Raw genomic sequence first — 27947 nt, 5'->3', positions numbered from 1 at the left:
GAGTTCAGAGGATGGGATTCAGGATACAGCCATGGCCATTTTAGTTTCAGCAGTAACAGGAGGGGTGTCAGCCAGAGCTTTTCAACTTCGAGCATGGGTGCAAGGGCATGAAGTACTCATGCTGGTCGATTCAGGCAGCTCCAATTCTTTCATCAACAAGCACTTGGCACGCAAACTTTCAGGGGTCCGCTCTCTGCCTAAACCTAGTCGTGTGCGTGTGGAAGATGGGGGAGAGTTGCTCTGCACTGAGGTTGCCTCACATTGCGCGTAGTATGCTCAAGGGCATGAGTTCTATACGGATCTGAGAGTACTGGCTTTGGGCACATATGATGTCATTCTCGGCATGGATTGGCTGGAGGAGCACAGCCCGATGCAGGTCGACTGGCGCGCTCATTTCATTGAGATACCCACTCCAGCAGGTCCGCTGCGTCTCGTGGGGCACGATGCGGCTTCCAACAGTTGCCAGACCATCAACAGTTTACAGTTGCATAACCTATGCAGCAACGGTTCAATCACTCATGTTATACACCTCTGTGTGGTTGCCCCACAACAGGAACAGTTGGAAACGACGCCAGCGTGCATTCAAGAAATCATAGATCAGTTTCCAGACGTGTTTGAAGAGACGGTCGGGCTCCCACCTAGGAGGGCATGCGACCACCGCATCCCTCTGATCCCAGGAGCGGGACCAGTCAATGTCAGGCAATATCGTTACAAACCTGAGCAGAAGACAGAGATAGAGGCTCAAGTCGAAGCACTTCTGAAATCCGGAGTTATTCAGCGTAGCAACAATCCTTTCTCATCCCCAGTCATCCTGGTTAAGAAAAAAGACGGGACCTGGCGCCTTTGCATAGATTACAGGCAACTGAATGCCATTACAGTCGTCGGCAAGTTCCCGGTCCCAGTCATCGAAGAAGTTTTGGACGAGCTACATGGCGCAGCGTGGTTCTCGAAACTTGACTTGCGCGCGGGCTGTCATCAGATCAGGCTCGCGCTGGGGGAGGAGTACAAGACGGCATTCTCCATGCATCAGGGCCACTTTGAATTCAAGGTCTTGTCCTTTGGTTTGGCTGGAGCACCACCCACGTTCATCGAAGGGCTGACTACAACGCTCAAGCCAGTGATGCGCATCTGCATTCTCTGCTTCTTCGATGACATATTGATTTTCAGCGCCACATTAGAGCAGCACAAGTGCCACGTGAGGCAGGTGTTGGAATTGCTCCGGAAAGATCAGTGGAAGGTCAAGCTCAGCAAGTGCACTTTCGGGCAGAGCCAGGTATCCTACCTAGGCCATGTCATCAGTGCTCGCGGAGTCGCAACAGACCCGACCAAAATAGCAACTGTGGTCAACTAGAACCCACCGCAAGATGTCAAAGGAGTCCGTAGCTTTTTGGGTCTCGCAGGATACTATCGCCGCTTCGTGCGCAACTTTGGAATGATCGCACGACCACGGTTCAATTTATTAAAGAAAGGCGTGCCGTTTCAATGGACTTCGATCACATAGACGGCTTTCCAGGTCTTGAAGCGGCAACTGATCTCTGCGCCCGTACTAGCATTGCCCAACTTTGCATGACCTTTCACAGTGGAGACAGACGCATGCGACACGGGCATCGGAGCAATTCTACAACAACAAGACCACCCTATAGCATTCATGAGCAAAGCACTGAGCCCCAGGTCTCAGGGACTGTCAACGTACGAAAAACAATATCTGGCAATCATCGTGGCTGTCGATCAGTGGCGTCCATATTTGCAACACGCAGAATTTGTCATATACACAGACCAGAAGAGCCTCACTCACTTGGAGGAACAGCGGCTGAATACGCCGTGGCAACAGAAGGCTTTTACCAAGTTGCTGGGGCTTCAGTATCGCATCGTGTACAGAAAAGGGACTGAAACAATGGTGTGGATGCCTTGTCACGAGCCAATCCATCGGAGGTGCTAAATGTGGTCACGTCATGTCAGCCTAGTTGGCTGGAGGATGTTGTCAACAGTTATAACAACAACCCGCAGGCACAAAAACTTCTAGAGCAGCTGGCTATACGCGATGACTCGAAGGGCAGGTTCACGCTACAGCAGGGCATCATCCGGTTCAGAAATAGAATTTGGCTGGGAGGGAGCACACACCTTCAGCAACGTATAATCCAAGCATTTCATGATAGCCCAGTGGGGTCACTCAGGGTTCCCAGTCACCTACAAGCGCATCTGGCGTCTCTTTGCGTGGCCCAAGATGAAAGTGCAAATCAAGCAATATGTGCAGTGTTGTGCCGTATGCCAGCAAGCGAAACCCGATCGAGCAGCCTCACCGGGACTCTTGCTACCCTTGCCAATTCCCAACAAACCCTGGGATATGATATCCATGGATTTTGTGGATGGCCTCCCACAATCCAGCCGGTTCAACTGCCTCCTGGTGATCGTGGACAAAAGAACCAAGTTCAGCTATTTCCTGCCTCTAGCGCACCCATATACAGCGGCATCTGTAGCTCAGATTTTCATCCAACAAGTCTACAAGATTCACGGTCTCCCTGGAGCAATAATATCATATCGTGACCCTGTTTTCACAAGCCATTTTTGGCAGGAACTATTCAAGGCCGCAGGCACTCAACTTCGTCTCAGCACAGCCAACCACCCGCAGACAGATGGTCAGACGGAACGGGTTAACCAGTGTGTGGAAACATTCTTGAGATGTTTTACTCAAGCTTGCCTGAGGCGGTTGAGTTTTTGGATCCCCCTAGCTCAATTCTGGTATAACAACTCCCATCACTCAGCTATAGGGATGACACCCTTTAAAGCCATGTTTGGGTACGAACCAAGGCACTGGGGGATCACGGCAGAGAACTCTTGCTCAGTGCCGGCTCTGCAGTCGTGGATTGAGGAAAGAGACATCATTCAGGACCTTTTACAGCAGCATTTGAACAGAGTGAGACAATTGATGAAGAACCAAGCAGATAAAAAGAGATCGTTTCGCTCGTTCGAGATTGGGGATCAGGTGTTCCTGAAGCTCCAGCCCTACATCCAGTCTTCTGTAGCCCCACGAGCGAACCACAAGCTGGCATACAAGTACTATGGACCTTTCCCAGTCATCGCAAAGATCAATGAAGTGGCTTATAAGCTCCAGCTGCCTCCGCAAGCGACAATTCACCCGGTGTTTCATGTCTCCCTGCTCCGTCGCGTTCTGAACTCGGGTACATCGGCCGAACCTCTTCTTCCGCATTGCTCTGATGAACTAGCTGTGCCTATGAAAATTATGCAGTCCCGTTGGAGGCAATCGAAGGGCAGGATGTGCGAGCAAGTTCGCGTCCGCTGGTCAAACTCCGAGGTGTTGGGGGACACTTGGGAGGACAAGGCTAGTCTCCAGCAGCGCTTCCCGCTCGCGGGGGCTTGGGGACAAGCCTCAGCTCAAGGAGGGGGGGGGATGTCAGCGCCCCTGATAACAGCGACCCACCAGTCAGCGTCAACGATCGCGTCGCCTCCGCGCCGCGCATACCCCGTCCCAAGAAGCCCAACCCCAGAGTCGTCGGGCCGACCTGGGTTAACTGAAGCCCAACCACCGATACTTAAGGGAGGAGGAGCAGCTGCACGAGTCATCCAGTGGATCACGGCAAGGCGGCTCGGCTCTTTTCCCCTTTCCCATTCCTGTCTCGCGACGAACCCTACAAACCAAATTCTTGTATCGTGCCTGTAATCACCACCAAACTTGTATCCGCCAGTGATTGCTACTAGTAATCGAGAGAGTATCCACCAGTACCCTTACAGACACAAAGTGACCTATGTTATTTAGCAAACAAGCGGTTAGCCTGGGGACCTCAAGAGAGGCCAGCATGTTCACTTTGTCAACCCAATCTATCACGGTGCACAGGTTCACACAGGGCCGACCCTTGGCGATGGAAAAAGGTGCGGTGACCTAGGTCCCAATACAACTACATACCTAAATAAATTACAAAAAATCTAACAACACTTGCACCATGGTGTATTTATTCAGTAGTTATTTATGGTTTAGTACATATATTTATAATCATTATATGTATCATGTAATCACATATACATGGTATATTAAAATTTTATTTTGTAATTAAAATTACATTTTTCATGTGTTACGTCTTTATTATGTTTTCGTGATATGTAATATATACTCAGTAAAGTATTTATGTTACTTTGATATAGTTCATTGTACTTCACTCGCACTAGGGCCTCCACAATGCTCGGGTCGGCCCTGGGTTCACATAACTCATGTCAAGATACTTGAGCAAAAAGAGTCGCCGCAATCATCAAAGGTCGTCAGAGTGCAGATAACTAGTTGCATATTGTGAGTGCAGATTGATGTATAATAATCACAAGATGTTGCCAAGCTGATTGGGCACCACGCCAGAAAAAACTAGACTAGACAGGCTGAGATATTACGGGTCTCCTACGAAGTCCGGGAGCATACACTATTAGGGAAAACACTAGTAGTAGTGCCTGTTTTATAGCTATTAGTAGCGCTTGTACAAGCGCTACCAGAAAGACGGTACACCTAACTCGTAGCAGCAGCGTTGGTTTTCCAGCGCTACTGTTATACCTAGTTAGCAGTAGCGCTTGTAGGGAAAAGCGCTACTGATAATAGTAAGTAGCAGTAGTGTTTCTTTTGAAAAGCGCTACTGCTAAATTTTTCTGTATTTTTGAAAATGCAGCTTATTGTCGTTGTATTTGTATAGGTTTTATATACAGTGCTTTCATCATATGATTTCATGACCATGATTAGTTATTATATATAACAGTGGGTGAAATGAACGTGGATTAGATTTAAGTGGAGGCAACATGTGATGCATGTCAAAAGTACTACTAATCCAAACTTGATCTAGTAATGAGAGTAAATGAGATAAGATGGTCTTTCTCCTGATAAGTTAATTCTGCGCCATCGGTGTAGTAGGTTCTGTCTACCATCTTCCGTACATTTTTTTAAGAATGACAATAAATTGTCAACTATTTTGAAATAAACAATATAAATTATTTAATAAATATGTTTGAGAAACTCACATAGAGGTAGAAGTGGAACCATGAGGAGGTTAGAGCATCTACAGCCGGACTTCCCAAATTAACCGGGTGGATGTAGGACCACTGACTGGACAGGAGAGAAAAGGAAAAAAGTTGATCCGATCGAATCCCTTAAAGCCTCCTTAAATGTCCAGGCTATCTACTCCTCATATTGGCCTCATATATGAAATGAGTATGAGGAGTGCTCGGGCGTGTCCGATCAGTGGTCCTACATCCGCCACATAGAATTTGGCCCGCCACAGGGCATATTTTTATTTATTTATTATTTCTTTCTCTCTCTCTCTCTCTCTCTCCACCAATCAAATGCATGTGGCCGAGCGTATAGAAGAAAAAAATTGAGGAACATGACTGCGTGGACGAATAAATAGGGAGTGAAAATGGACGCGCCCATACACTGACCGGGCGCGTCCGTGGACGTTTGGGGGGCCAAATTCGCCCAATCCGGTCGTAGATGCCCTTAATAGCCCTAGCATGGGTGAACATAGAATACGCAAGAGATCGCGTCCAAAGAAAGGAAAGACTTGTCACTAATCCCCAATGACCTAGCAAAGGAGTGAATGTAACTAAAAGATAACCCAACAGTAATATAGTTTCAAGAGAAAAAAAACCTAATAAATACTAGCAGTGTTATTACTAGTTGAGGAGCTGGTTCATGTTGTAGGAGTAGGTATTTAGCAGCCCCCTTCTCCTTGGATGTGCAGTGCAGTGCAGTGCATACAGAGGGTGCTTCATAGCAAATATATGTCTGTCCCGTTGCTGGTCACACTCGTTCACACACTGTAGCAGCTAGCTCGGGTAGACTCGGCCACTCATCAGTCGTCTTCATTGATGTGCACTGCAGGGGTCGGTAGCAGCAGAGACTAAGGAATGACCGTGACCACTATTGCTCTTGCTCACACACTGTAGCAACTAGCGCTCAGTCGCCTTCATTGCACATGACCAGGCAGCATCCAGCAGTAACAACACAGGCACCGCTCCTCCATTGTTGCCTTGCTCTGCAGACTCTGCTCTCGACAAGGGAAGGGAAGGGAAGGGAACCACCATCCAAGTCCAATCCAACCATGCATGGCGCTCAAGCGGAGTAGTAGATCTATCGCCTTCATCAACCGCCATTGCTAGCTGCCTGTAAATGCTCTACCTTCTTCCCCTCAAGCTATTCTTTTCTGCTCCTCTTGTTGCGTTTCCATCTCTCACCTGCTCCTCTTCATCTTGTCCCAGGGGATCTGGCTGGCATTTCCAGGCGGTCGCTCAACAGCCTACCAACTAGCAGCCGGCTCAAAAGGCTACACCGGAACTTGCTGCTAGAGAGCAGCCAGAAGACGGCAGCATTTGGAGGCAGTCGCTCAAGAACCTAGCAGCTGATTCCTGCTACCGGATCGATCTTGCAGCATCGGCAGGAGGAATACAACAGAGAGCAGCCAGAAGACGGCGGCATTGGGAGGATCTATCATTATGCTTGCTTCTGCTCGTACTCCCTCCGTCCGGAAATACTTGTCATTGAAATGGATGTATCTATATGTATTTTAGTTGGTAAGGGCTTGTTGCTGTTGGCTACTACACTAGTTATTAAATCCCCATGTACATAAACCTAGTCCCTGCAGTGCACATTCTGATTCAGTCAGATATAGATCTGTTCAAATGACAAAATTTATTAGATCCCCTAGCTAGTAAGTAGTCGATGAATCTAATGCCTGCAGGGATTGGGTGCCACCTTTTTGTCAAGCGTTGCTGTCAACATTCATATTCATTTAGTGATGTACACACTCAGATCCAGCGATGTACTCATCATTCAAATAGTACAAATCTGTTCAAATCACATAATTTACTTGCTCAAAGCAGATCCAAAATAGTATGATAACAGAAACTCAAAACATTTATGTATACATCAGATCTGCCTAAACAAGGACATTATGGAGATCTGTCCATGTTTTGAGCTCACAGGGGAAAAAATTAGAGCCACATTATTATTTTTAGACATGGAAATGCTCAGTTGTTAGCCTAAAATACTAGACTCTTCAGGAGTGAGCAGAATAGGAGCAGTAAACAAAGTTGTATAATGCAAGCAAACAAATGAACAGTGGCCAGCTCACAAGTTTAACGCTACCTCTTTGTGCAGTTAATGTCACTCTGAATCATGCATATAAATTTTGGATATAGAGACATTATCCCCTATGTGCCGACAATGCTGCATATGCTGAAACTATGAAAACCAGAAAAATATATGCTTCAGGTTAACATATATCGAACTATATTTCAGCTCATCGACAACATCTTCAGGTAAGCCCCCAAGTCTCAAACAAAAGTAGGCCTACCGCCTACGGTCCAATGTAAGAACAGACATGTGGAAATATCAAACAGGGATTTAAATCACCTCTCTTTGGACAGTCCAGTGTAAGATTAGAAGTGTGGCAATAACCAATCTATATTGTTTCAGGAGGTACTAGTTGCTTCCTCTGTTTGACAACAAAAAAGGTTACTATTTCCCTTTTTACATGGCGTTTTTGTTTCTGTGTGATTTAACTTTGACCACTCATTTGACTAATAGTATACTGGGTGTAACCGAACGAGGCCTAAGCAGCTATTTTTGCCTTGGTGTTGGAGTGGATGCATTACTTTTCCTAGGTATTTCCTGCGATGGAGAGCAATTTCCTTTGGTCTTCTAACTTCCAATTCGTGTGTGTTACAGGACTGCTTCCTAGCTAAAGGATCCATACACTGAAAATAAAGATCGATCCCTTCCACCATGGAGGTGGTGACCGGTGCCATGGGAAGCCTGCTCCCCAAGCTTGGCGAGCTGCTCGTGGGTGAGTACAAGCTGCTGAAGGGTGTCAAGAAAGATGTTGAGTCCCTTGAGAGGGAGATGAAGAGCATGAACGCTGCACTTGTCAAGATGGCGGAGGTGCCAAGGGACCAGCTGGATAACCAGGTCATCATCTGGGCTGATGAGCTCAGGGAGCTATCGTACGACATGGAGGATGTTGTCGACAACTTCCTGGTGTGCGCCGAGGGTTCTCAATCTGATGCCATCGCCGACTCAAACAACCTCAAAAGGCTGGTAGGGAAGATGGCCAACTTGTTCACCAAAGGCAAGACACGCCATCAGATCGGCAATGCCATCAGGGACATCAAGAACCGCGCCCAGGAGGTGGCTGACCGGCGTGACAGATACAAAGTTGATGGTGTTGTTACTAATCCAGCTGGCAAACAAAAGATTGATCCTCGTGTCTTGGCTTTGTACAAGGATCAGAAAGAGCTCGTTGGTATTGAAGACGCACGGGACGAGCTAACCAAGATGCTCACAGATGATGATGGTCCCAAGCAGCAGCAGCACAAGATGAAGATAGTCTCTATTATTGGACCTGGAGGACTTGGCAAGACTACACTTGCTAAGGCAGTGTATGATAGGCTTCAAACACAATTTACATGCACAACATTTGTTTTAGTGGGTCGAGACCCAGAAGTGAAGAAAGTTCTCAGGGATATCATCTTGGAAGTTGACAAGAACAAGTGTATGGGTGATTTAGCCACATTGGATGAAACACAACTCATCAGCAAACTCCGACGACTACTTGAGAATGCAAGGTACGTATGTACACATCATCCACCTTAATCAACTTTATATCTCCAAACATTAGAAATCTGAGCTGAACGATCATTCCCAATTACATAGGTATAAATTGGAAATAGCTTCGATAATATAAGACATGTAGAACCTAATGTCTTAGATCTAGTGGCATAATAGGGCGTTACATGTTAATATGGATGCCATCTACATCGAACTGGCAAATGCATAAAGCAATAAGGGTGTTGAATCCAATGAAGCAACCAGTTAATAACCTGATGTACTTTAAAAATGGACTAAATTTAACATGTTTTCCACCTTTAATATCATTTCGGTCCTGAAAAACTACCAAACATTCTCACAAGCTCAGTTTAGAACTGGAATATAAATCTGAGTTCAAACAAATAATTCATAACCAAATTCAATATATAAAAACATCTTTAAATTTGATGAACGAAATGCCATTTTGATGAAAGAAATGCATTTTTCCAGTGACTTACTCACTCCTTTTCTGTATTGTACCTGCTACAGATTGATTGATCCCATAAATATTTGTATTGCGTATTGAAGTGGCTGATATGCAAATATTTTTTTACATATTTTCTAGATGGCTTTTCTAGCTAATGCATGAATCATGTTGTTGCACAGGTACCTCATTGTCATTGATGACATATGGGATCTAAAAGCATGGGACATTATCAAATGTGCTTTGCTTGATAACAATCATGTGAGTCGGGTAATCACAACTACCCGTATTCTCGATGTCGCCAAAAACACTGGAGATATTTACAAGCTAAAACCACTTTCTCACCATTTGTCTGAAGAATTATTCTATACAAGATTGTTTGGTGGTAAAGATAAATGCCCTTTTGATCATCCGGCTGAAGTATCAAGCAAAATTTTACAGAAGTGTGGAGGTCTGCCATTGGCAATAATTACACTAGCTAGTTTGTTGGCTGGTAAACCTATGGAGAACTGGTCAAAAGTATTCAACTCTATTGGCTTTGGATCTGGAGATAATAACAAAGATGTAGAGAACACGAGGAAGATATTATCATTTAGTTATTATGATCTACCTTGTCATCTAAGGTCTTGCCTGCTGCATCTGAGCGTATATCCAGAAGACGATTTGATCATGAAAGACACATTGATATGGCAGTGGGTTGCCGAAGGTTTTGTCATTGAGGAACCAGGGGTAAGTTTATTTGAGACCGGAGAAAGATACTTTAACGAACTACTAAATAGAAGCATGATCCAGCCGGTCGAGGATTCAGTGAAGTACACAATATATGCTTGTTGTATTCATGATATGGTGCTGGATATAATTTGTTTGTTTTCAAAGGAACAAAATTTTGTTACTATATTGGATAGTAACGAAGAACACACACCTTCACAATGCAATGCCCGCAGGTTAGCTGTCCAAAAGAGAGTTCTGCCTCTGACTAACATGAACATGCCCAAACTGAGGTCGTGATCCCAATGCGGTGCCATCACTTCCAAACTTTCAAGTGTTACGTGTTCTAGCAATGGAAATGTGTAATTTTGAAAGAGACCGTCCTTACCATCTTGAGCATATTGGGAGGTTACCTCAGTTGAGATACTTGAGTCTACAAAGCACACATATTAGTAAGCTCCCAGAAGAAATAGGAAATCTAAAGTTTCTGCAGACACTGGACTTGAGGGGCACTGATATAAGAGAGTTACCACAGAGTATTGGTTTGCTAAGGAAACTCAAGCAAACTCAAGTGCCTGCATGCTGACATGAATCGTCCTGGTATAACAGTGCCGAATGGGATAGGGAACCTGACATCCTTGGAGGAGCTAGATTTGAGTATTGTTGATGAGCCTGATATCTTCGTGAAAGAACTCAGGAAGCTGACAGAGCTGAGGGTGCTCACCTGTACTTTCATTACAGGTGTGGATGAGAGTTGCTGGGAGAAAACTCTCATAGAGTCTTTATGCAATCTGCAAAAGATACAAGTCCTACGAAAAAACTTTTGCTTCAAGGGGATTGAGGCGATTACGCGGGTGTTGGCACGGGCCCGGCCTCGACGCTGCAATGCGCCGTGTACTTTCCGGCGAGACGCACGTACGAGACTAGCTCGAGTACTTTCCAGAGCTAACCAGTTGGAGATGTAGGCGTAGACGATGGTCAGGTGCACTTATACACCAAAGCACCAAACAGCCTAGCAGCTGGATCGATTTTCCTTCAAGCCTATACACGCACGTATGAGACTACAAGCCGCCGGCTTGCCTGATCGATACGAGCTAGTTTCAGCAATACACACACGGGTACACGGGACGCCGATGGATCGCAACAGGAGCGTGTCGCTCCTGGGATTTTATTTCTTTTGTTCTGGGTTTAGTTTACAGGGGAACCACGTACACGTATATATAGTACCTATCCTACCTATACATGGCCGACTCGGCCAGGGCTACATGTCCGTGCCGGACCCAGTTTTGCCTAATCGTGATTATATCCAACAGCGGGCTCCCAGTTACTACTGGGAAGACTATAAGCCCTCTCGGCAACTCCGTGATTTGGCCATAACAGGCAGTTTCCGCAGGTTCCCGACGTGGATTAATTCCATGTTTCTTCCGAACCTCTCCATCCTAACCATATTCGTGGATGATTTGGGCAAGCAGGACGTGGTGAACCTTGGTAGTTTGCCAGAGCTTACTGTCCTTCTAGGGAAATGCGTTCTGAGGGGCATGGAATTCCCTAATGGTGCGTTGCGTTCCCCAAGTTGAGGAGTTGCACATGCGAGGTGTCTCTCTGCGCCATTCTGGTTTCTGCAAGGATCTATGGAGAGCCTTGAGAAAATTACTATCGTACTGCCACTGCGTGCCTTGAAGGATGCCAACATTGGTTTTGACTTTATCGGTAGCCTGGGGAACCTCCCTTCGCTCAAGAGGGTAGACGCTCATATCGGCTGCAATGGTGCCAAATGCTTCTGATATTGAAAAGGTGAAGGCAGCGGTGAGGCAAGCAATCGACACCCATCCCAACCATCCCACCCTTCATCTCTCAGCATATGGTCGACCACAGGTACGTATTACTGCATGCTTCGTTGTCTATCTGGTATTGGTTTTTTTCAATTCCCTGACAGCTACCTGCAGTGTTGTCTTTTTTCAGACTGATGATGAAGAGGAATCAGACTCGGAACAGACCAAACAGGAGTTTCTGCTAGGATCTATGGAGAGCCTTGAATGCATTGATATCAGAGTGCGTGTTTTGAACGTTGCCAGCACTGGTTTTGACTTTATTGGTAGCCTGGGGAACCTCCCTTCGCTCAAGAGGGTAGGCGCTTATATCGACTGCAATGGTGCCAATGCTTCTGATATTGAAAAGGTGAACGCAGCTCTGAGGCAAGCAATCGACACCCATCCCAATCGTCCCACCCTTGATCTCCACCCATATGGTCTATCTCAGGTACGTATTAGTATTACTAAATGCTTCTTTATCTATCTGGCATGTTTTTTTTCTCCCTGACAGCTACCAGTGCTGGCTTTTTTTAGACTGATGAAGAGGAATTGGACTCGAAACAGACCGAACAAGAGGTAATACCACCCTCGTCTTTGCATTATACTACCTACCAGTGTTGGTACGTCTGGTCAGGTAATCGACGACAACAACGACGAGCAAGAAGTACCGGACTCTGAGAAGACCGAACAAAAGGCTTGCAGATTTTGATTGGGAAGCTTTTACGGTGTTACTTTGCACTCGTTTTGGTCGGGATCGTCATCAGACGCTGATTAGGCAGTTCTACACCATCCGCCAAACTTCTTCTGTCGCACATTACATAGAGCAATTCGAGTTGATCATAAACCATTTATCCTCTTACTCTGACACGATTCATCCTTTTTATTTCTTGACTCATTTTGTCGAGGGACTGAGGAGGGATATTCGAGCAGTGGTGCTCGTTCAGTGACCGCAAGACTTGGATACAGCGTGTGCTCTCGCGCTGCTTCAAGAAAAGGTAGTCGAGGGCACCTTCGGCAGTCTCCCGCGACCACCAGAAGCGCCTCCGCGGGGAGGCACGCCTCTGCCACTTCCTCCACCTCCAGCGCGTTTGGTGCCTGCAGCGCCAGCAGCAGATCGTCGCGGCACAGACGCAGCCCGCACAGACGCGTCCAAGCTCAAGACCCTCCGTGATTATAGGCGAGCTCGAGGGCTGTGTTTTAAGTGCGGCGAACGGTGGGGGCACGATCATGTGTGTCCCACCACAGTCCAACTGCATGTGGTTGAAGAGCTGCTGGATATCTTTGGCCTCGACAGCTTCGTCGACACTCAAGTGAGTTCAGAGGATGGGATTCAGGATACAGCCATGGCCATTTTAGTTTCAGCAGTAACAGGAGGGGTGTCAGCCAGAGCTTTTCAACTTCGAGCATGGGTGCAAGGGCATGAAGTACTCATGCTGGTCGATTCAGGCAGCTCCAATTCTTTCATCAACAAGCACTTGGCACGCAAACTTTCAGGGGTCCGCTCTCTGCCTAAACCTAGTCGTGTGCGTGTGGAAGATGGGGGAGAGTTGCTCTGCACTGAGGTTGCCTCACATTGCGCGTAGTATGCTCAAGGGCATGAGTTCTATACGGATCTGAGAGTACTGGCTTTGGGCACATATGATGTCATTCTCGGCATGGATTGGCTGGAGGAGCACAGCCCGATGCAGGTCGACTGGCGCGCTCATTTCATTGAGATACCCACTCCAGCAGGTCCGCTGCGTCTCGTGGGGCACGATGCGGCTTCCAACAGTTGCCAGACCATCAACAGTTTACAGTTGCATAACCTATGCAGCAACGGTTCAATCACTCATGTTATACACCTCTGTGTGGTTGCCCCACAACAGGAACAGTTGGAAACGACGCCAGCGTGCATTCAAGAAATCATAGATCAGTTTCCAGACGTGTTTGAAGAGACGGTCGGGCTCCCACCTAGGAGGGCATGCGACCACCGCATCCCTCTGATCCCAGGAGCGGGACCAGTCAATGTCAGGCAATATCGTTACAAACCTGAGCAGAAGACAGAGATAGAGGCTCAAGTCGAAGCACTTCTGAAATCCGGAGTTATTCAGCGTAGCAACAATCCTTTCTCATCCCCAGTCATCCTGGTTAAGAAAAAAGACGGGACCTGGCGCCTTTGCATAGATTACAGGAAACTGAATGCCATTACAGTCGTCGGCAAGTTCCCGGTCCCAGTCATCGAAGAAGTTTTGGACGAGCTACATGGCGCAGCGTGGTTCTCGAAACTTGACTTGCGCGCGGGCTGTCATCAGATCAGGCTCGCGCTGGGGGAGGAGTACAAGACGGCATTCTCCATGCATCAGGGCCACTTTGAATTCAAGGTCTTGTCCTTTGGTTTGGCTGGAGCACCACCCACGTTCATCGTAGGGCTGACTACAACGCTCAAGCCAGTGATGCGCATCTGCATTCTCTGCTTCTTCGATGACATATTGATTTTCAGCGCCACATTAGAGGAGCACAAGTGCCACGTGAGGCAGGTGTTGGAATTGCTCCGGAAAGATCAGTGGAAGGTCAAGCTCAGCAAGTGCGCTTTCGGGCAGAGCCAGGTATCCTACCTAGGCCATGTCATCAGTGCTCGCGGAGTCGCAACAGACCCGACCAAAATAGCAACTGTGGTCAACTAGAACCCACCGCAAGATGTCAAAGGAGTCCGTAGCTTTTTGGGTCTCGCAGGATACTATCGCCGCTTCGTGCGCAACTTTGGAATGATCGCACGACCACGGTTCAATTTATTAAAGAAAGGCGTGCCGTTTCAATGGACTTCGATCACATAGACGGCTTTCCAGGTCTTGAAGCGGCAACTGATCTCTGCGCCCGTACTAGCATTGCCCAACTTTGCATGACCTTTCACAGTGGAGACAGACGCATGCGACACGGGCATCGGAGCAATTCTACAACAACAAGGCCACCCTATAGCATTCATGAGCAAAGCACTGAGCCCCAGGTCTCAGGGACTGTCAACGTACGAAAAACAATATCTGGCAATCATCGTGGCTGTCGATCAGTGGCGTCCATATTTGCAACACGCAGAATTTGTCATATACACAGACCAGAAGAGCCTCACTCACTTGGAGGAACAGCGGCTGAATACGCCGTGGCAACAGAAGGCTTTTACCAAGTTGCTGGGGCTTCAGTATCGCATCGTGTACAGAAAAGGGACTGAAAACAATGGTGTGGATGCCTTGTCACGAGCCAATCCATCGGAGGTGCTAAATGTGGTCACGTCATGTCAGCCTAGTTGGCTGGAGGATGTTGTCAACAGTTATAACAACAACCCGCAGGCACAAAAACTTCTAGAGCAGCTGGCTATACGCGATGACTCGAAGGGCAGGTTCACGCTACAGCAGGGCATCATCCGGTTCAGAAATAGAATTTGGCTGGGAGGGAGCACACACCTTCAGCAACGTATAATCCAAGCATTTCATGATAGCCCAGTGGGGTCACTCAGGGTTCCCAGTCACCTACAAGCGCATCTGGCGTCTCTTTGCGTGGCCCAAGATGAAAGTGCAAATCAAGCAATATGTGCAGTGTTGTGCCGTATGCCAGCAAGCGAAACCCGATCGAGCAGCCTCACCGGGACTCTTGCTACCCTTGCCAATTCCCAACAAACCCTGGGATATGATATCCATGGATTTTGTGGATGGCCTCCCACAATCCAGCCGGTTCAACTGCCTCCTGGTGATCGTGGACAAAAGAACCAAGTTCAGCTATTTCCTGCCTCTAGCGCACCCATATACAGCGGCATCTGTAGCTCAGATTTTCATCCAACAAGTCTACAAGATTCACGGTCTCCCTGGAGCAATAATATCATATCGTGACCCTGTTTTCACAAGCCATTTTTGGCAGGAACTATTCAAGGCCGCAGGCACTCAACTTCGTCTCAGCACAGCCAACCACCCGCAGACAGATGGTCAGACGGAACGGGTTAACCAGTGTGTGGAAACATTCTTGAGATGTTTTACTCAAGCTTGCCTGAGGCGGTTGAGTTTTTGGATCCCCCTAGCTCAATTCTGGTATAACAACTCCCATCACTCAGCTATAGGGATGACACCCTTTAAAGCCATGTTTGGGTACGAACCAAGGCACTGGGGGATCACGGCAGAGAACTCTTGCTCAGTGCCGGCTCTGCAGTCGTGGATTGAGGAAAGAGACATCATTCAGGACCTTTTACAGCAGCATTTGAACAGAGTGAGACAATTGATGAAGAACCAAGCAGATAAAAAGAGATCGTTTCGCTCGTTCGAGATTGGGGATCAGGTGTTCCTGAAGCTCCAGCCCTACATCCAGTCTTCTGTAGCCCCACGAGCGAACCACAAGCTGGCATACAAGTACTATGGACCTTTCCCAGTCATCGCAAAGATCAATGAAGTGGCTTATAAGCTCCAGCTGCCTCCGCAAGCGACAATTCACCCGGTGTTTCATGTCTCCCTGCTCCGTCGCGTTCTGAACTCGGGTACATCGGCCGAACCTCTTCTTCCGCATTGCTCTGATGAACTAGCTGTGCCTATGAAAATTATGCAGTCCCGTTGGAGGCAATCGAAGGGCAGGATGTGCGAGCAAGTTCGCGTCCGCTGGTCAAACTCCGAGGTGTTGGGGGACACTTGGGAGGACAAGGCTAGTCTCCAGCAGCGCTTCCCGCTCGCGGGGGCTTGGGGACAAGCCTCAGCTCAAGGAGGGGGGGGGGATGCCAGCGCCCCTGATAGGAGCGACCCACCAGTCAGCGTCAACGATCGCGTCGCCTCCGCGCCGCGCATACCCCGTCCCAAGAAGCCCAACCCCAGAGTCGTCGGGCCGACCTGGGTTAACTGAAGCCCAACCACCGATACTTAAGGGAGGAGGAGCAGCTGCACGAGTCATCCAGTGGATCACGGCAAGGCGGCTCGGCTCTTTTCCCCTTTCCCATTCCTGTCTCGCGACGAACCCTACAAACCAAATTCTTGTATCGTGCCTGTAATCACCACCAAACTTGTATCCGCCAGTGATTGCTACTAGTAATCGAGAGAGTATCCACCAGTACCCTTACAGACACAAAGTGACCTATGTTATTTAGCAAACAAGCGGTTAGCCTGGGGACCTCAAGAGAGGCCAGCATGTTCACTTTGTCAACCCAATCTATCACGGTGCACAGGTTCACACAGGGCCGACCCTTGGCGATGGAAAAAGGTGCGGTGACCTAGGTCCCAATACAACTACATACCTAAATAAATTACAAAAAATCTAACAACACTTGCACCATGGTGTATTTATTCAGTAGTTATTTATGGTTTAGTACATATATTTATAATCATTATATGTATCATGTAATCACATATACATGGTATATTAAAATTTTATTTTGTAATTAAAATTACATTTTTCATGTGTTACGTCTTTATTATGTTTTCGTGATATGTAATATATACTCAGTAAAGTATTTATGTTACTTTGATATAGTTCATTGTACTTCACTCGCACTAGGGCCTCCACAATGCTCGGGTCGGCCCTGGGTTCACATAACTCATGTCAAGATACTTGAGCAAAAAGAGTCGCGGCAATCATCAAAGGTCGTCAGAGTGCAGATAACTAGTTGCATATTGTGAGTGCAGATTGATGTATAATAATCACAAGATGTTGCCAAGCTGATTGGGCACCACGCCAGAAAAAACTAGACTAGACAGGCTGAGATATTACGGGTCTCCTACGAAGTCCGGGAGCATACACTATTAGGGAAAACACTAGTAGTAGTGCCTGTTTTATAGCTATTAGTAGCGCTTGTACAAGCGCTACCAGTAAGGCGGTACACCTAACTCGTAGCAGCAGCGTTGGTTTTCCAGCGCTACTGTTATACCTAGTTAGCAGTAGCGCTTGTAGGGAAAAGCGCTACTGATAATAGTAAGTAGCAGTAGTGTTTCTTTTGAAAAGCGCTACTGCTAAATTTTTCTGTATTTTTGAAAATGCAGCTTATTGTCGTTGTATTTGTATAGGTTTTATATACAGTGCTTTCATCATATGATTTCATGACCATGATTAGTTATTATATATAACAGTGGGTGAAATGAACGTGGATTAGATTTAAGTGGAGGCAACATGTGATGCATGTCAAAAGTACTACTAATCCAAACTTGATCTAGTAATGAGAGTAAATGAGATAAGATGGTCTTTCTCCTGATAAGTTAATTCTGCGCCATCGGTGTAGTAGGTTCTGTCTACCATCTTCCGTACATTTTTTTAAGAATGACAATAAATTGTCAACTATTTTGAAATAAACAATATAAATTATTTAATAAATATGTTTGAGAAACTCACATAGAGGTAGAAGTGGAACCATGAGGAGGTTAGAGCATCTACAGCCGGACTTCCCAAATTAACCGGGTGGATGTAGGACCACTGACTGGACAGGAGAGAAAAGGAAAAAAGTTGATCCGATCGAATCCCTTAAAGCCTCCTTAAATGTCCAGGCTATCTACTCCTCATATTGGCCTCATATATGAAATGAGTATGAGGAGTGCTCGGGCGTGTCCGATCAGTGGTCCTACATCCGCCACATAGAATTTGGCCCGCCACAGGGCATATTTTTATTTATTTATTATTTCTTTCTCTCTCTCTCTCTCTCTCCACCAATCAAATGCATGTGGCCGAGCGTATAGAAGAAAAAAATTGAGGAACATGACTGCGTGGACGAATAAATAGGGAGTGAAAACGGACGCGCCCATACACTGACCGGGCGCGTCCGTGGACGTTTGGGGGGCCAAATTCGCCCAATCCGGTCGTAGATGCCCTTAATAGCCCTAGCATGGGTGAACATAGAATACGCAAGAGATCGCGTCCAAAGAAAGGAAAGACTTGTCACTAATCCCCAATGACCTAGCAAAGGAGTGAATGTAACTAAAAGATAACCCAACAGTAATATAGTTTCAAGAGAAAAAAAACCTAATAAATACTAGCAGTGTTATTACTAGTTGAGGAGCTGGTTCATGTTGTAGGAGTAGGTATTTAGCAGCCCCCTTCTCCTTGGATGTGCAGTGCAGTGCAGTGCATACAGAGGGTGCTTCATAGCAAATATATGTCTGTCCCGTTGCTGGTCACACTCGTTCACACACTGTAGCAGCTAGCTCGGGTAGACTCGGCCACTCATCAGTCGTCTTCATTGATGTGCACTGCAGGGGTCGGTAGCAGCAGAGACTAAGGAATGACCGTGACCACTATTGCTCTTGCTCACACACTGTAGCAACTAGCGCTCAGTCGCCTTCATTGCACATGACCAGGCAGCATCCAGCAGTAACAACACAGGCACCGCTCCTCCATTGTTGCCTTGCTCTGCAGACTCTGCTCTCGACAAGGGAAGGGAAGGGAAGGGAACCACCATCCAAGTCCAATCCAACCATGCATGGCGCTCAAGCGGAGTAGTAGATCTATCGCCTTCATCAACCGCCATTGCTAGCTGCCTGTAAATGCTCTACCTTCTTCCCCTCAAGTTATTCTTTTCTGCTCCTCTTGTTGCGTTTCCATCTCTCACCTGCTCCTCTTCATCTTGTCCCAGGGGATCTGGCTGGCATTTCCAGGCGGTCGCTCAACAGCCTACCAACTAGCAGCCGGCTCAAAAGGCTACACCGGAACTTGCTGCTAGAGAGCAGCCAGAAGACGGCAGCATTTGGAGGCAGTCGCTCAAGAACCTAGCAGCTGATTCCTGCTACCGGATCGATCTTGCAGCATCGGCAGGAGGAATACAACAGAGAGCAGCCAGAAGACGGCGGCATTGGGAGGATCTATCATTATGCTTGCTTCTGCTCGTACTCCCTCCGTCCGGAAATACTTGTCATTGAAATGGATGTATCTATATGTATTTTAGTTGGTAAGGGCTTGTTGCTGTTGGCTACTACACTAGTTATTAAATCCCCATGTACATAAACCTAGTCCCTGCAGTGCACATTCTGATTCAGTCAGATATAGATCTGTTCAAATGACAAAATTTATTAGATCCCCTAGCTAGTAAGTAGTCGATGAATCTAATGCCTGCAGGGATTGGGTGCCACCTTTTTGTCAAGCGTTGCTGTCAACATTCATATTCATTTAGTGATGTACACACTCAGATCCAGCGATGTACTCATCATTCAAATAGTACAAATCTGTTCAAATCACATAATTTACTTGCTCAAAGCAGATCCAAAATAGTATGATAACAGAAACTCAAAACATTTATGTATACATCAGATCTGCCTAAACAAGGACATTATGGAGATCTGTCCATGTTTTGAGCTCACAGGGGAAAAAATTAGAGCCACATTATTATTTTTAGACATGGAAATGCTCAGTTGTTAGCCTAAAATACTAGACTCTTCAGGAGTGAGCAGAATAGGAGCAGTAAACAAAGTTGTATAATGCAAGCAAACAAATGAACAGTGGCCAGCTCACAAGTTTAACGCTACCTCTTTGTGCAGTTAATGTCACTCTGAATCATGCATATAAATTTTGGATATAGAGACATTATCCCCTATGTGCCGACAATGCTGCATATGCTGAAACTATGAAAACCAGAAAAATATATGCTTCAGGTTAACATATATCGAACTATATTTCAGCTCATCGACAACATCTTCAGGTAAGCCCCCAAGTCTCAAACAAAAGTAGGCCTACCGCCTACGGTCCAATGTAAGAACAGACATGTGGAAATATCAAACAGGGATTTAAATCACCTCTCTTTGGACAGTCCAGTGTAAGATTAGAAGTGTGGCAATAACCAATCTATATTGTTTCAGGAGGTACTAGTTGCTTCCTCTGTTTGACAACAAAAAAGGTTACTATTTCCCTTTTTACATGGCGTTTTTGTTTCTGTGTGATTTAACTTTGACCACTCATTTGACTAATAGTATACTGGGTGTAACCGAACGAGGCCTAAGCAGCTATTTTTGCCTTGGTGTTGGAGTGGATGCATTACTTTTCCTAGGTATTTCCTGCGATGGAGAGCAATTTCCTTTGGTCTTCTAACTTCCAATTCGTGTGTGTTACAGGACTGCTTCCTAGCTAAAGGATCCATACACTGAAAATAAAGATCGATCCCTTCCACCATGGAGGTGGTGACCGGTGCCATGGGAAGCCTGCTCCCCAAGCTTGGCGAGCTGCTCGTGGGTGAGTACAAGCTGCTGAAGGGTGTCAAGAAAGATGTTGAGTCCCTTGAGAGGGAGATGAAGAGCATGAACGCTGCACTTGTCAAGATGGCGGAGGTGCCAAGGGACCAGCTGGATAACCAGGTCATCATCTGGGCTGATGAGCTCAGGGAGCTATCGTACGACATGGAGGATGTTGTCGACAACTTCCTGGTGTGCGCCGAGGGTTCTCAATCTGATGCCATCGCCGACTCAAACAACCTCAAAAGGCTGGTAGGGAAGATGGCCAACTTGTTCACCAAAGGCAAGACACGCCATCAGATCGGCAATGCCATCAGGGACATCAAGAACCGCGCCCAGGAGGTGGCTGACCGGCGTGACAGATACAAAGTTGATGGTGTTGTTACTAATCCAGCTGGCAAACAAAAGATTGATCCTCGTGTCTTGGCTTTGTACAAGGATCAGAAAGAGCTCGTTGGTATTGAAGACGCACGGGACGAGCTAACCAAGATGCTCACAGATGATGATGGTCCCAAGCAGCAGCAGCACAAGATGAAGATAGTCTCTATTATTGGACCTGGAGGACTTGGCAAGACTACACTTGCTAAGGCAGTGTATGATAGGCTTCAAACACAATTTACATGCACAACATTTGTTTTAGTGGGTCGAGACCCAGAAGTGAAGAAAGTTCTCAGGGATATCATCTTGGAAGTTGACAAGAACAAGTGTATGGGTGATTTAGCCACATTGGATGAAACACAACTCATCAGCAAACTCCGACGACTACTTGAGAATGCAAGGTACGTATGTACACATCATCCACCTTAATCAACTTTATATCTCCAAACATTAGAAATCTGAGCTGAACGATCATTCCCAATTACATAGGTATAAATTGGAAATAGCTTCGATAATATAAGACATGTAGAACCTAATGTCTTAGATCTAGTGGCATAATAGGGCGTTACATGTTAATATGGATGCCATCTACATCGAACTGGCAAATGCATAAAGCAATAAGGGTGTTGAATCCAATGAAGCAACCAGTTAATAACCTGATGTACTTTAAAAATGGACTAAATTTAACATGTTTTCCACCTTTAATATCATTTCGGTCCTGAAAAACTACCAAACATTCTCACAAGCTCAGTTTAGAACTGGAATATAAATCTGAGTTCAAACAAATAATTCATAACCAAATTCAATATATAAAAACATCTTTAAATTTGATGAACGAAATGCCATTTTGATGAAAGAAATGCATTTTTCCAGTGACTTACTCACTCCTTTTCTGTATTGTACCTGCTACAGATTGATTGATCCCATAAATATTTGTATTGCGTATTGAAGTGGCTGATATGCAAATATTTTTTTACATATTTTCTAGATGGCTTTTCTAGCTAATGCATGAATCATGTTGTTGCACAGGTACCTCATTGTCATTGATGACATATGGGATCTAAAAGCATGGGACATTATCAAATGTGCTTTGCTTGATAACAATCATGTGAGTCGGGTAATCACAACTACCCGTATTCTCGATGTCGCCAAAAACACTGGAGATATTTACAAGCTAAAACCACTTTCTCACCATTTGTCTGAAGAATTATTCTATACAAGATTGTTTGGTGGTAAAGATAAATGCCCTTTTGATCATCCGGCTGAAGTATCAAGCAAAATTTTACAGAAGTGTGGAGGTCTGCCATTGGCAATAATTACACTAGCTAGTTTGTTGGCTGGTAAACCTATGGAGAACTGGTCAAAAGTATTCAACTCTATTGGCTTTGGATCTGGAGATAATAACAAAGATGTAGAGAACACGAGGAAGATATTATCATTTAGTTATTATGATCTACCTTGTCATCTAAGGTCTTGCCTGCTGCATCTGAGCGTATATCCAGAAGACGATTTGATCATGAAAGACACATTGATATGGCAGTGGGTTGCCGAAGGTTTTGTCATTGAGGAACCAGGGGTAAGTTTATTTGAGACCGGAGAAAGATACTTTAACGAACTACTAAATAGAAGCATGATCCAGCCGGTCGAGGATTCAGTGAAGTACACAATATATGCTTGTTGTATTCATGATATGGTGCTGGATATAATTTGTTTGTTTTCAAAGGAACAAAATTTTGTTACTATATTGGATAGTAACGAAGAACACACACCTTCACAATGCAATGCCCGCAGGTTAGCTGTCCAAAAGAGAGTTCTGCCTCTGACTAACATGAACATGCCCAAACTGAGGTCGTGATCCCAATGCGGTGCCATCACTTCCAAACTTTCAAGTGTTACGTGTTCTAGCAATGGAAATGTGTAATTTTGAAAGAGACCGTCCTTACCATCTTGAGCATATTGGGAGGTTACCTCAGTTGAGATACTTGAGTCTACAAAGCACACATATTAGTAAGCTCCCAGAAGAAATAGGAAATCTAAAGTTTCTGCAGACACTGGACTTGAGGGGCACTGATATAAGAGAGTTACCACAGAGTATTGGTTTGCTAAGGAAACTCAAGCAAACTCAAGTGCCTGCATGCTGACATGAATCGTCCTGGTATAACAGTGCCGAATGGGATAGGGAACCTGACATCCTTGGAGGAGCTAGATTTGAGTATTGTTGATGAGCCTGATATCTTCGTGAAAGAACTCAGGAAGCTGACAGAGCTGAGGGTGCTCACCTGTACTTTCATTACAGGTGTGGATGAGAGTTGCTGGGAGAAAACTCTCATAGAGTCTTTATGCAATCTGCAAAAGATACAAGTCCTACGAAAAAACTTTTGCTTCAAGGGGATTGAGGCGATTACGCGGGTGTTGGCACGGGCCCGGCCTCGACGCTGCAATGCGCCGTGTACTTTCCGGCGAGACGCACGTACGAGACTAGCTCGAGTACTTTCCAGAGCTAACCAGTTGGAGATGTAGGCGTAGACGATGGTCAGGTGCACTTATACACCAAAGCACCAAACAGCCTAGCAGCTGGATCGATTTTCCTTCAAGCCTATACACGCACGTATGAGACTACAAGCCGCCGGCTTGCCTGATCGATACGAGCTAGTTTCAGCAATACACACACGGGTACACGGGACGCCGATGGATCGCAACAGGAGCGTGTCGCTCCTGGGATTTTATTTCTTTTGTTCTGGGTTTAGTTTACAGGGGAACCACGTACACGTATATATAGTACCTATCCTACCTATACATGGCCGACTCGGCCAGGGCTACATGTCCGTGCCGGACCCAGTTTTGCCTAATCGTGATTATATCCAACAGCGGGCTCCCAGTTACTACTGGGAAGACTATAAGCCCTCTCGGCAACTCCGTGATTTGGCCATAACAGGCAGTTTCCGCAGGTTCCCGACGTGGATTAATTCCATGTTTCTTCCGAACCTCTCCATCCTAACCATATTCGTGGATGATTTGGGCAAGCAGGACGTGGTGAACCTTGGTAGTTTGCCAGAGCTTACTGTCCTTCTAGGGAAATGCGTTCTGAGGGGCATGGAATTCCCTAATGGTGCGTTGCGTTCCCCAAGTTGAGGAGTTGCACATGCGAGGTGTCTCTCTGCGCCATTCTGGTTTCTGCAAGGATCTATGGAGAGCCTTGAGAAAATTACTATCGTACTGCCACTGCGTGCCTTGAAGGATGCCAACATTGGTTTTGACTTTATCGGTAGCCTGGGGAACCTCCCTTCGCTCAAGAGGGTAGACGCTCATATCGGCTGCAATGGTGCCAAATGCTTCTGATATTGAAAAGGTGAAGGCAGCGGTGAGGCAAGCAATCGACACCCATCCCAACCATCCCACCCTTCATCTCTCAGCATATGGTCGACCACAGGTACGTATTACTGCATGCTTCGTTGTCTATCTGGTATTGGTTTTTTTCAATTCCCTGACAGCTACCTGCAGTGTTGTCTTTTTTCAGACTGATGATGAAGAGGAATCAGACTCGGAACAGACCAAACAGGAGTTTCTGCTAGGATCTATGGAGAGCCTTGAATGCATTGATATCAGAGTGCGTGTTTTGAACGTTGCCAGCACTGGTTTTGACTTTATTGGTAGCCTGGGGAACCTCCCTTCGCTCAAGAGGGTAGGCGCTTATATCGACTGCAATGGTGCCAATGCTTCTGATATTGAAAAGGTGAACGCAGCTCTGAGGCAAGCAATCGACACCCATCCCAATCGTCCCACCCTTGATCTCCACCCATATGGTCTATCTCAGGTACGTATTAGTATTACTAAATGCTTCTTTATCTATCTGGCATGTTTTTTTTCTCCCTGACAGCTACCAGTGCTGGCTTTTTTTAGACTGATGAAGAGGAATTGGACTCGAAACAGACCGAACAAGAGGTAATACCACCCTCGTCTTTGCATTATACTACCTACCAGTGTTGGTACGTCTGGTCAGGTAATCGACGACAACAACGACGAGCAAGAAGTACCGGACTCTGAGAAGACCGAACAAAAGGTGTGTATTTACTTCACCCCAACGAGGTTCCTTTCTCTTTCCGGTTCCTGTAATCAGCCCTCTTCATTCAAACTCCCTTCTTTCTTTTGCAGTCCGACAACGAAGATGAGAACCGTCCCGGACCTCACCTAACAGAAAGCAGCGATTACATCGCCGGCACATCTCCTCCGGTGCCCGCGCAGCGACAGGCGTGGAGGCGGTGGGCGTGCTTCGCTTGCCTCAACTCAGGCAGCAGCAATTCCGCTGCACCTGCCACAGCAGGTTCAAAGCAATGTGGCGGTTCGGGGCAGGGGATGGGTTGTCAGGAAGCAGAAGATGATAATGAGGCTGCTCAGCCCTGAGTGATAACGTTGCTCTGTTGAATGATCAGTTAAACTGCACTACTGTTAACGTTGCTGTTGTTCCTGCTAGGTTTTTTGCCCCGTAGTCTGTGTCTATGGTCATCATCAGGCATGGACAGCGGGTTTTCCTGGCTTTTTGCTAGAATCCTCTTTTCCAATTTCCTACTTCACTTTGTTAATGCTGAGTACTGAAGTGGCATATGCCCAATCCTATTTCCCATTTTCCTTGTTAAGACTTCTTCTTCTGTAATATTAAAACTGCATGTTATTCCTGCTATTTGGTTTGTAATAATAGGATAAGGATGGTTCACCAGGTTTTTAACCCCGTTGTCTGTGTCTATCGTCATGATCAGGGATCAACAGCGAGTTTTCCTGGCTTTTTGCTAGAATATGTGTCTATCGTCTGTGTTCCATTTTTCTACTCCACTTTGTTAAGACTTGTTGTTTCTATTGTGCCAAGTACTGAAAAGTATCATAACATGATAGAGGAACTTGTTGCTTCCATTCTCTCTGTTGATGCCCAGTACCGAAAAGTGATCCTCTATTTTCCATCATCTTTGTTATTATTTTGTTAGGACTTCTTCTTCCATATTTTTTTTTCGAAAAAGGGTGTTTTTTATTGACTCATACAGTAGCATCGAGGGATACAATCATGATAACTACACCCGGCCTCTGCATAACTAAGATGCACACAGCTAGCACAACACACACACACACAAATGATCACGCCGGCAAAGGCAAAGTCATGCAAAGACCAAAGCTATGCCTAGGCGGACGAAGAAAAAAAAACCGAAGCAATGAAAACAACGATTGACGATGTACAACGGTGACCTCGGCCCCAGTCATCTCTTGACATCATAAAGACTCCGAGAAGGGTTCTCCAAAAGCGACGCCTCCAACAAGGGAACGACGCACAAGTGCCGCCGTCGCCAAATCCAACCACCAAGGGTCGGCTCACGGGTTTTCACCCTGAAGAGCAAATCTGAGCAAACTCCGAGCAATGCCGTCATCAGGTAACGATGTAAAGAACGCCGCCATTGCTAGGTATAACCAACTAGGTCAGACCAGAGTTTTCACCCCGGAGCTCTAGATTGGGTACTCGAGAAGTACCACCCAATGGAAATCATTTTATGTTGTCTCCTCCACTTGCCTCGATCCCAATAGTTGCATGTGTGCACGGTCCTTACGGCAAGTGATGACCATGCCCGGACGAGTAGGCTGACGAGACTCGACAAGAGCCACTCGCCAACACTCGAAGAAGTCTTTGACGGAGATGAAGGAGAGCAACACCATGAAATCCCTAGTTCGGGACACTCCGAAGGCCATGCACCATCCTCACAAATGGCAGCGTAAGCTGATCTATATGAGACGACAGCAGACTCGCGGCCACTAACTCCGTGTCGTCCTCGCCAGACACAGATCATACAGGTCCAAACCTCTTTAGGTGACCACCGCCTGGCAGAAGACCGCCCAGCGGCATGCTGGCCAGATTCACGGTGTCACCTTGACCTGGCGGCCGAGCCAAACAAGAGACCAACATGCCGGAGATGCAGGTCACGGCCAGGGCCACTGCTTCAACACCACAGAGGTAGCCCATGAGGAACGACTATGGTAAGAGCAAGTTCTCAGGTTGGACCTCTGTTTTCCGTACACGCACCGGCTGGGCTGTCCCCAATGGAGGTGCCGCAGCAGTACTAGACACGGCCGCTTGGACGACTGCGGGTGGATCTCCACTCAATGACGAGGAAGAGACGAGCGGTTCATGTGCTCCATCCGAGGAATTGACGCCGCCGTTGGTGACAGCTCCCGTCCATGGCGTCAACGGGTGCGGCGGCATGGTGCCGATCTGGCCACCCACAGCCATGCTTCCGCTGGATCCATCCCCGCGTGGATCGCCGCTGCAACTCCCGCCTTCACAGCATCATTTCAGAACGTAATGCTCTGAGAAATGTGAGGCACCATAATCTAGTCCCTATCCTAACTGCATGCTCAACCATTGATTATAGTGGTAATGATTTCAAGACCCATGACTTCATGCCACGAGGAGACTTGCATAAACTAGCATACTCAACCCGAGGCTATGAAGGCTCTTCAAATTTGAATCTTGTTACAATGTCTCAGAAGATAAGCATTGTGGTGGATATAGTGGACGCGTTGGACTACGTGCACCATAACAACCAAGGAACAATGGTTCACTGATATCTGATCCAGGCAACATTCTTTTGGATGACAATATGCCAGGTCATGTCAAAGACTTTGGCCTAGAAAGATTCATGGTTGTTTTCACAACGTCATCTCTTGGTAACTGAAACTCTTCTTCGACTGCACTAATCGAAACAATTGAAACTGGTAACCACATTTTTTCTAACATCTATGTTAACCAGCGAAAGTGAAATTAACTCATTTGTTATTCAATCCTTAGAATAGGCAGGGGTGGCCAAGTTTCGACC

At 46.4% G+C, this 27947-nt stretch overlaps 4 protein-coding genes across 4 annotated transcripts; all 4 read left to right on the top strand.

The window, feature by feature from the left end:
• Positions 1 to 7126: 7126 nt before the first annotated feature.
• Positions 7127 to 11065, top strand: LOC123135367 (disease resistance protein RGA5-like). Its single transcript, XM_044554405.1, has 2 exons — positions 7127 to 8610; positions 9239 to 11065. Exons 1-2 carry the CDS (start codon positions 7772 to 7774, stop codon positions 10062 to 10064), a joined length of 1665 nt encoding a protein of 554 aa, XP_044410340.1. The 5' UTR covers positions 7127 to 7771; the 3' UTR covers positions 10065 to 11065.
• Positions 11066 to 11082: 17 nt separating this feature from the next.
• Positions 11083 to 12264, top strand: LOC123135368 (uncharacterized). Its single transcript, XM_044554406.1, has 3 exons — positions 11083 to 11639; positions 11727 to 12023; positions 12110 to 12264. The coding sequence occupies exons 1-3, from the start codon at positions 11529 to 11531 to the stop codon at positions 12251 to 12253; spliced, it is 552 nt and encodes a 183-aa protein (XP_044410341.1). The 5' UTR covers positions 11083 to 11528; the 3' UTR covers positions 12254 to 12264.
• A 7749-nt stretch (positions 12265 to 20013) lies between these two features.
• Positions 20014 to 23952, top strand: LOC123135363 (disease resistance protein RGA5-like). Its single transcript, XM_044554402.1, has 2 exons — positions 20014 to 21497; positions 22126 to 23952. Exons 1-2 carry the CDS (start codon positions 20659 to 20661, stop codon positions 22949 to 22951), a joined length of 1665 nt encoding a protein of 554 aa, XP_044410337.1. The 5' UTR covers positions 20014 to 20658; the 3' UTR covers positions 22952 to 23952.
• Positions 23953 to 23969: 17 nt separating this feature from the next.
• On the top strand, positions 23970 to 25827 carry LOC123135364 (uncharacterized). The gene is made up of 4 exons (XM_044554403.1): positions 23970 to 24526; positions 24614 to 24910; positions 24997 to 25156; positions 25249 to 25827. Exons 1-3 carry the CDS (start codon positions 24416 to 24418, stop codon positions 25138 to 25140), a joined length of 552 nt encoding a protein of 183 aa, XP_044410338.1. The 5' UTR covers positions 23970 to 24415; the 3' UTR covers positions 25141 to 25156; positions 25249 to 25827.
• Positions 25828 to 27947: the final 2120 nt, after the last annotated feature.

This window comes from Triticum aestivum, chromosome 6B (genome assembly GCF_018294505.1).
Source record: "Triticum aestivum cultivar Chinese Spring chromosome 6B, IWGSC CS RefSeq v2.1, whole genome shotgun sequence".
NCBI classification, from domain to species: domain Eukaryota; kingdom Viridiplantae; phylum Streptophyta; class Magnoliopsida; order Poales; family Poaceae; genus Triticum; species Triticum aestivum.
Note: the sequence above shows the minus strand (reverse complement) of the source record. Positions and strands in the feature narration are given on the sequence as shown.

Coding starts and splice junctions, on each gene's coding strand:
- LOC123135367 (XM_044554405.1), top strand. CDS start 7,772: ATGGAGGTGGTGACCGGTGCCATGGGAAGCCTGCTCCCCAAGCTTGGC. Junction 8,611..9,238: donor CGACTACTTGAGAATGCAAG/GTACGTATGTAC, acceptor GTTGTTGCACAG/GTACCTCATTGTCATTGATG.
- LOC123135368 (XM_044554406.1), top strand. CDS start 11,529: ATGGTGCCAAATGCTTCTGATATTGAAAAGGTGAAGGCAGCGGTGAGG. Junction 11,640..11,726: donor CAGCATATGGTCGACCACAG/GTACGTATTACT, acceptor GTCTTTTTTCAG/ACTGATGATGAAGAGGAATC. Junction 12,024..12,109: donor ACCCATATGGTCTATCTCAG/GTACGTATTAGT, acceptor GGCTTTTTTTAG/ACTGATGAAGAGGAATTGGA.
- LOC123135363 (XM_044554402.1), top strand. CDS start 20,659: ATGGAGGTGGTGACCGGTGCCATGGGAAGCCTGCTCCCCAAGCTTGGC. Junction 21,498..22,125: donor CGACTACTTGAGAATGCAAG/GTACGTATGTAC, acceptor GTTGTTGCACAG/GTACCTCATTGTCATTGATG.
- LOC123135364 (XM_044554403.1), top strand. CDS start 24,416: ATGGTGCCAAATGCTTCTGATATTGAAAAGGTGAAGGCAGCGGTGAGG. Junction 24,527..24,613: donor CAGCATATGGTCGACCACAG/GTACGTATTACT, acceptor GTCTTTTTTCAG/ACTGATGATGAAGAGGAATC. Junction 24,911..24,996: donor ACCCATATGGTCTATCTCAG/GTACGTATTAGT, acceptor GGCTTTTTTTAG/ACTGATGAAGAGGAATTGGA.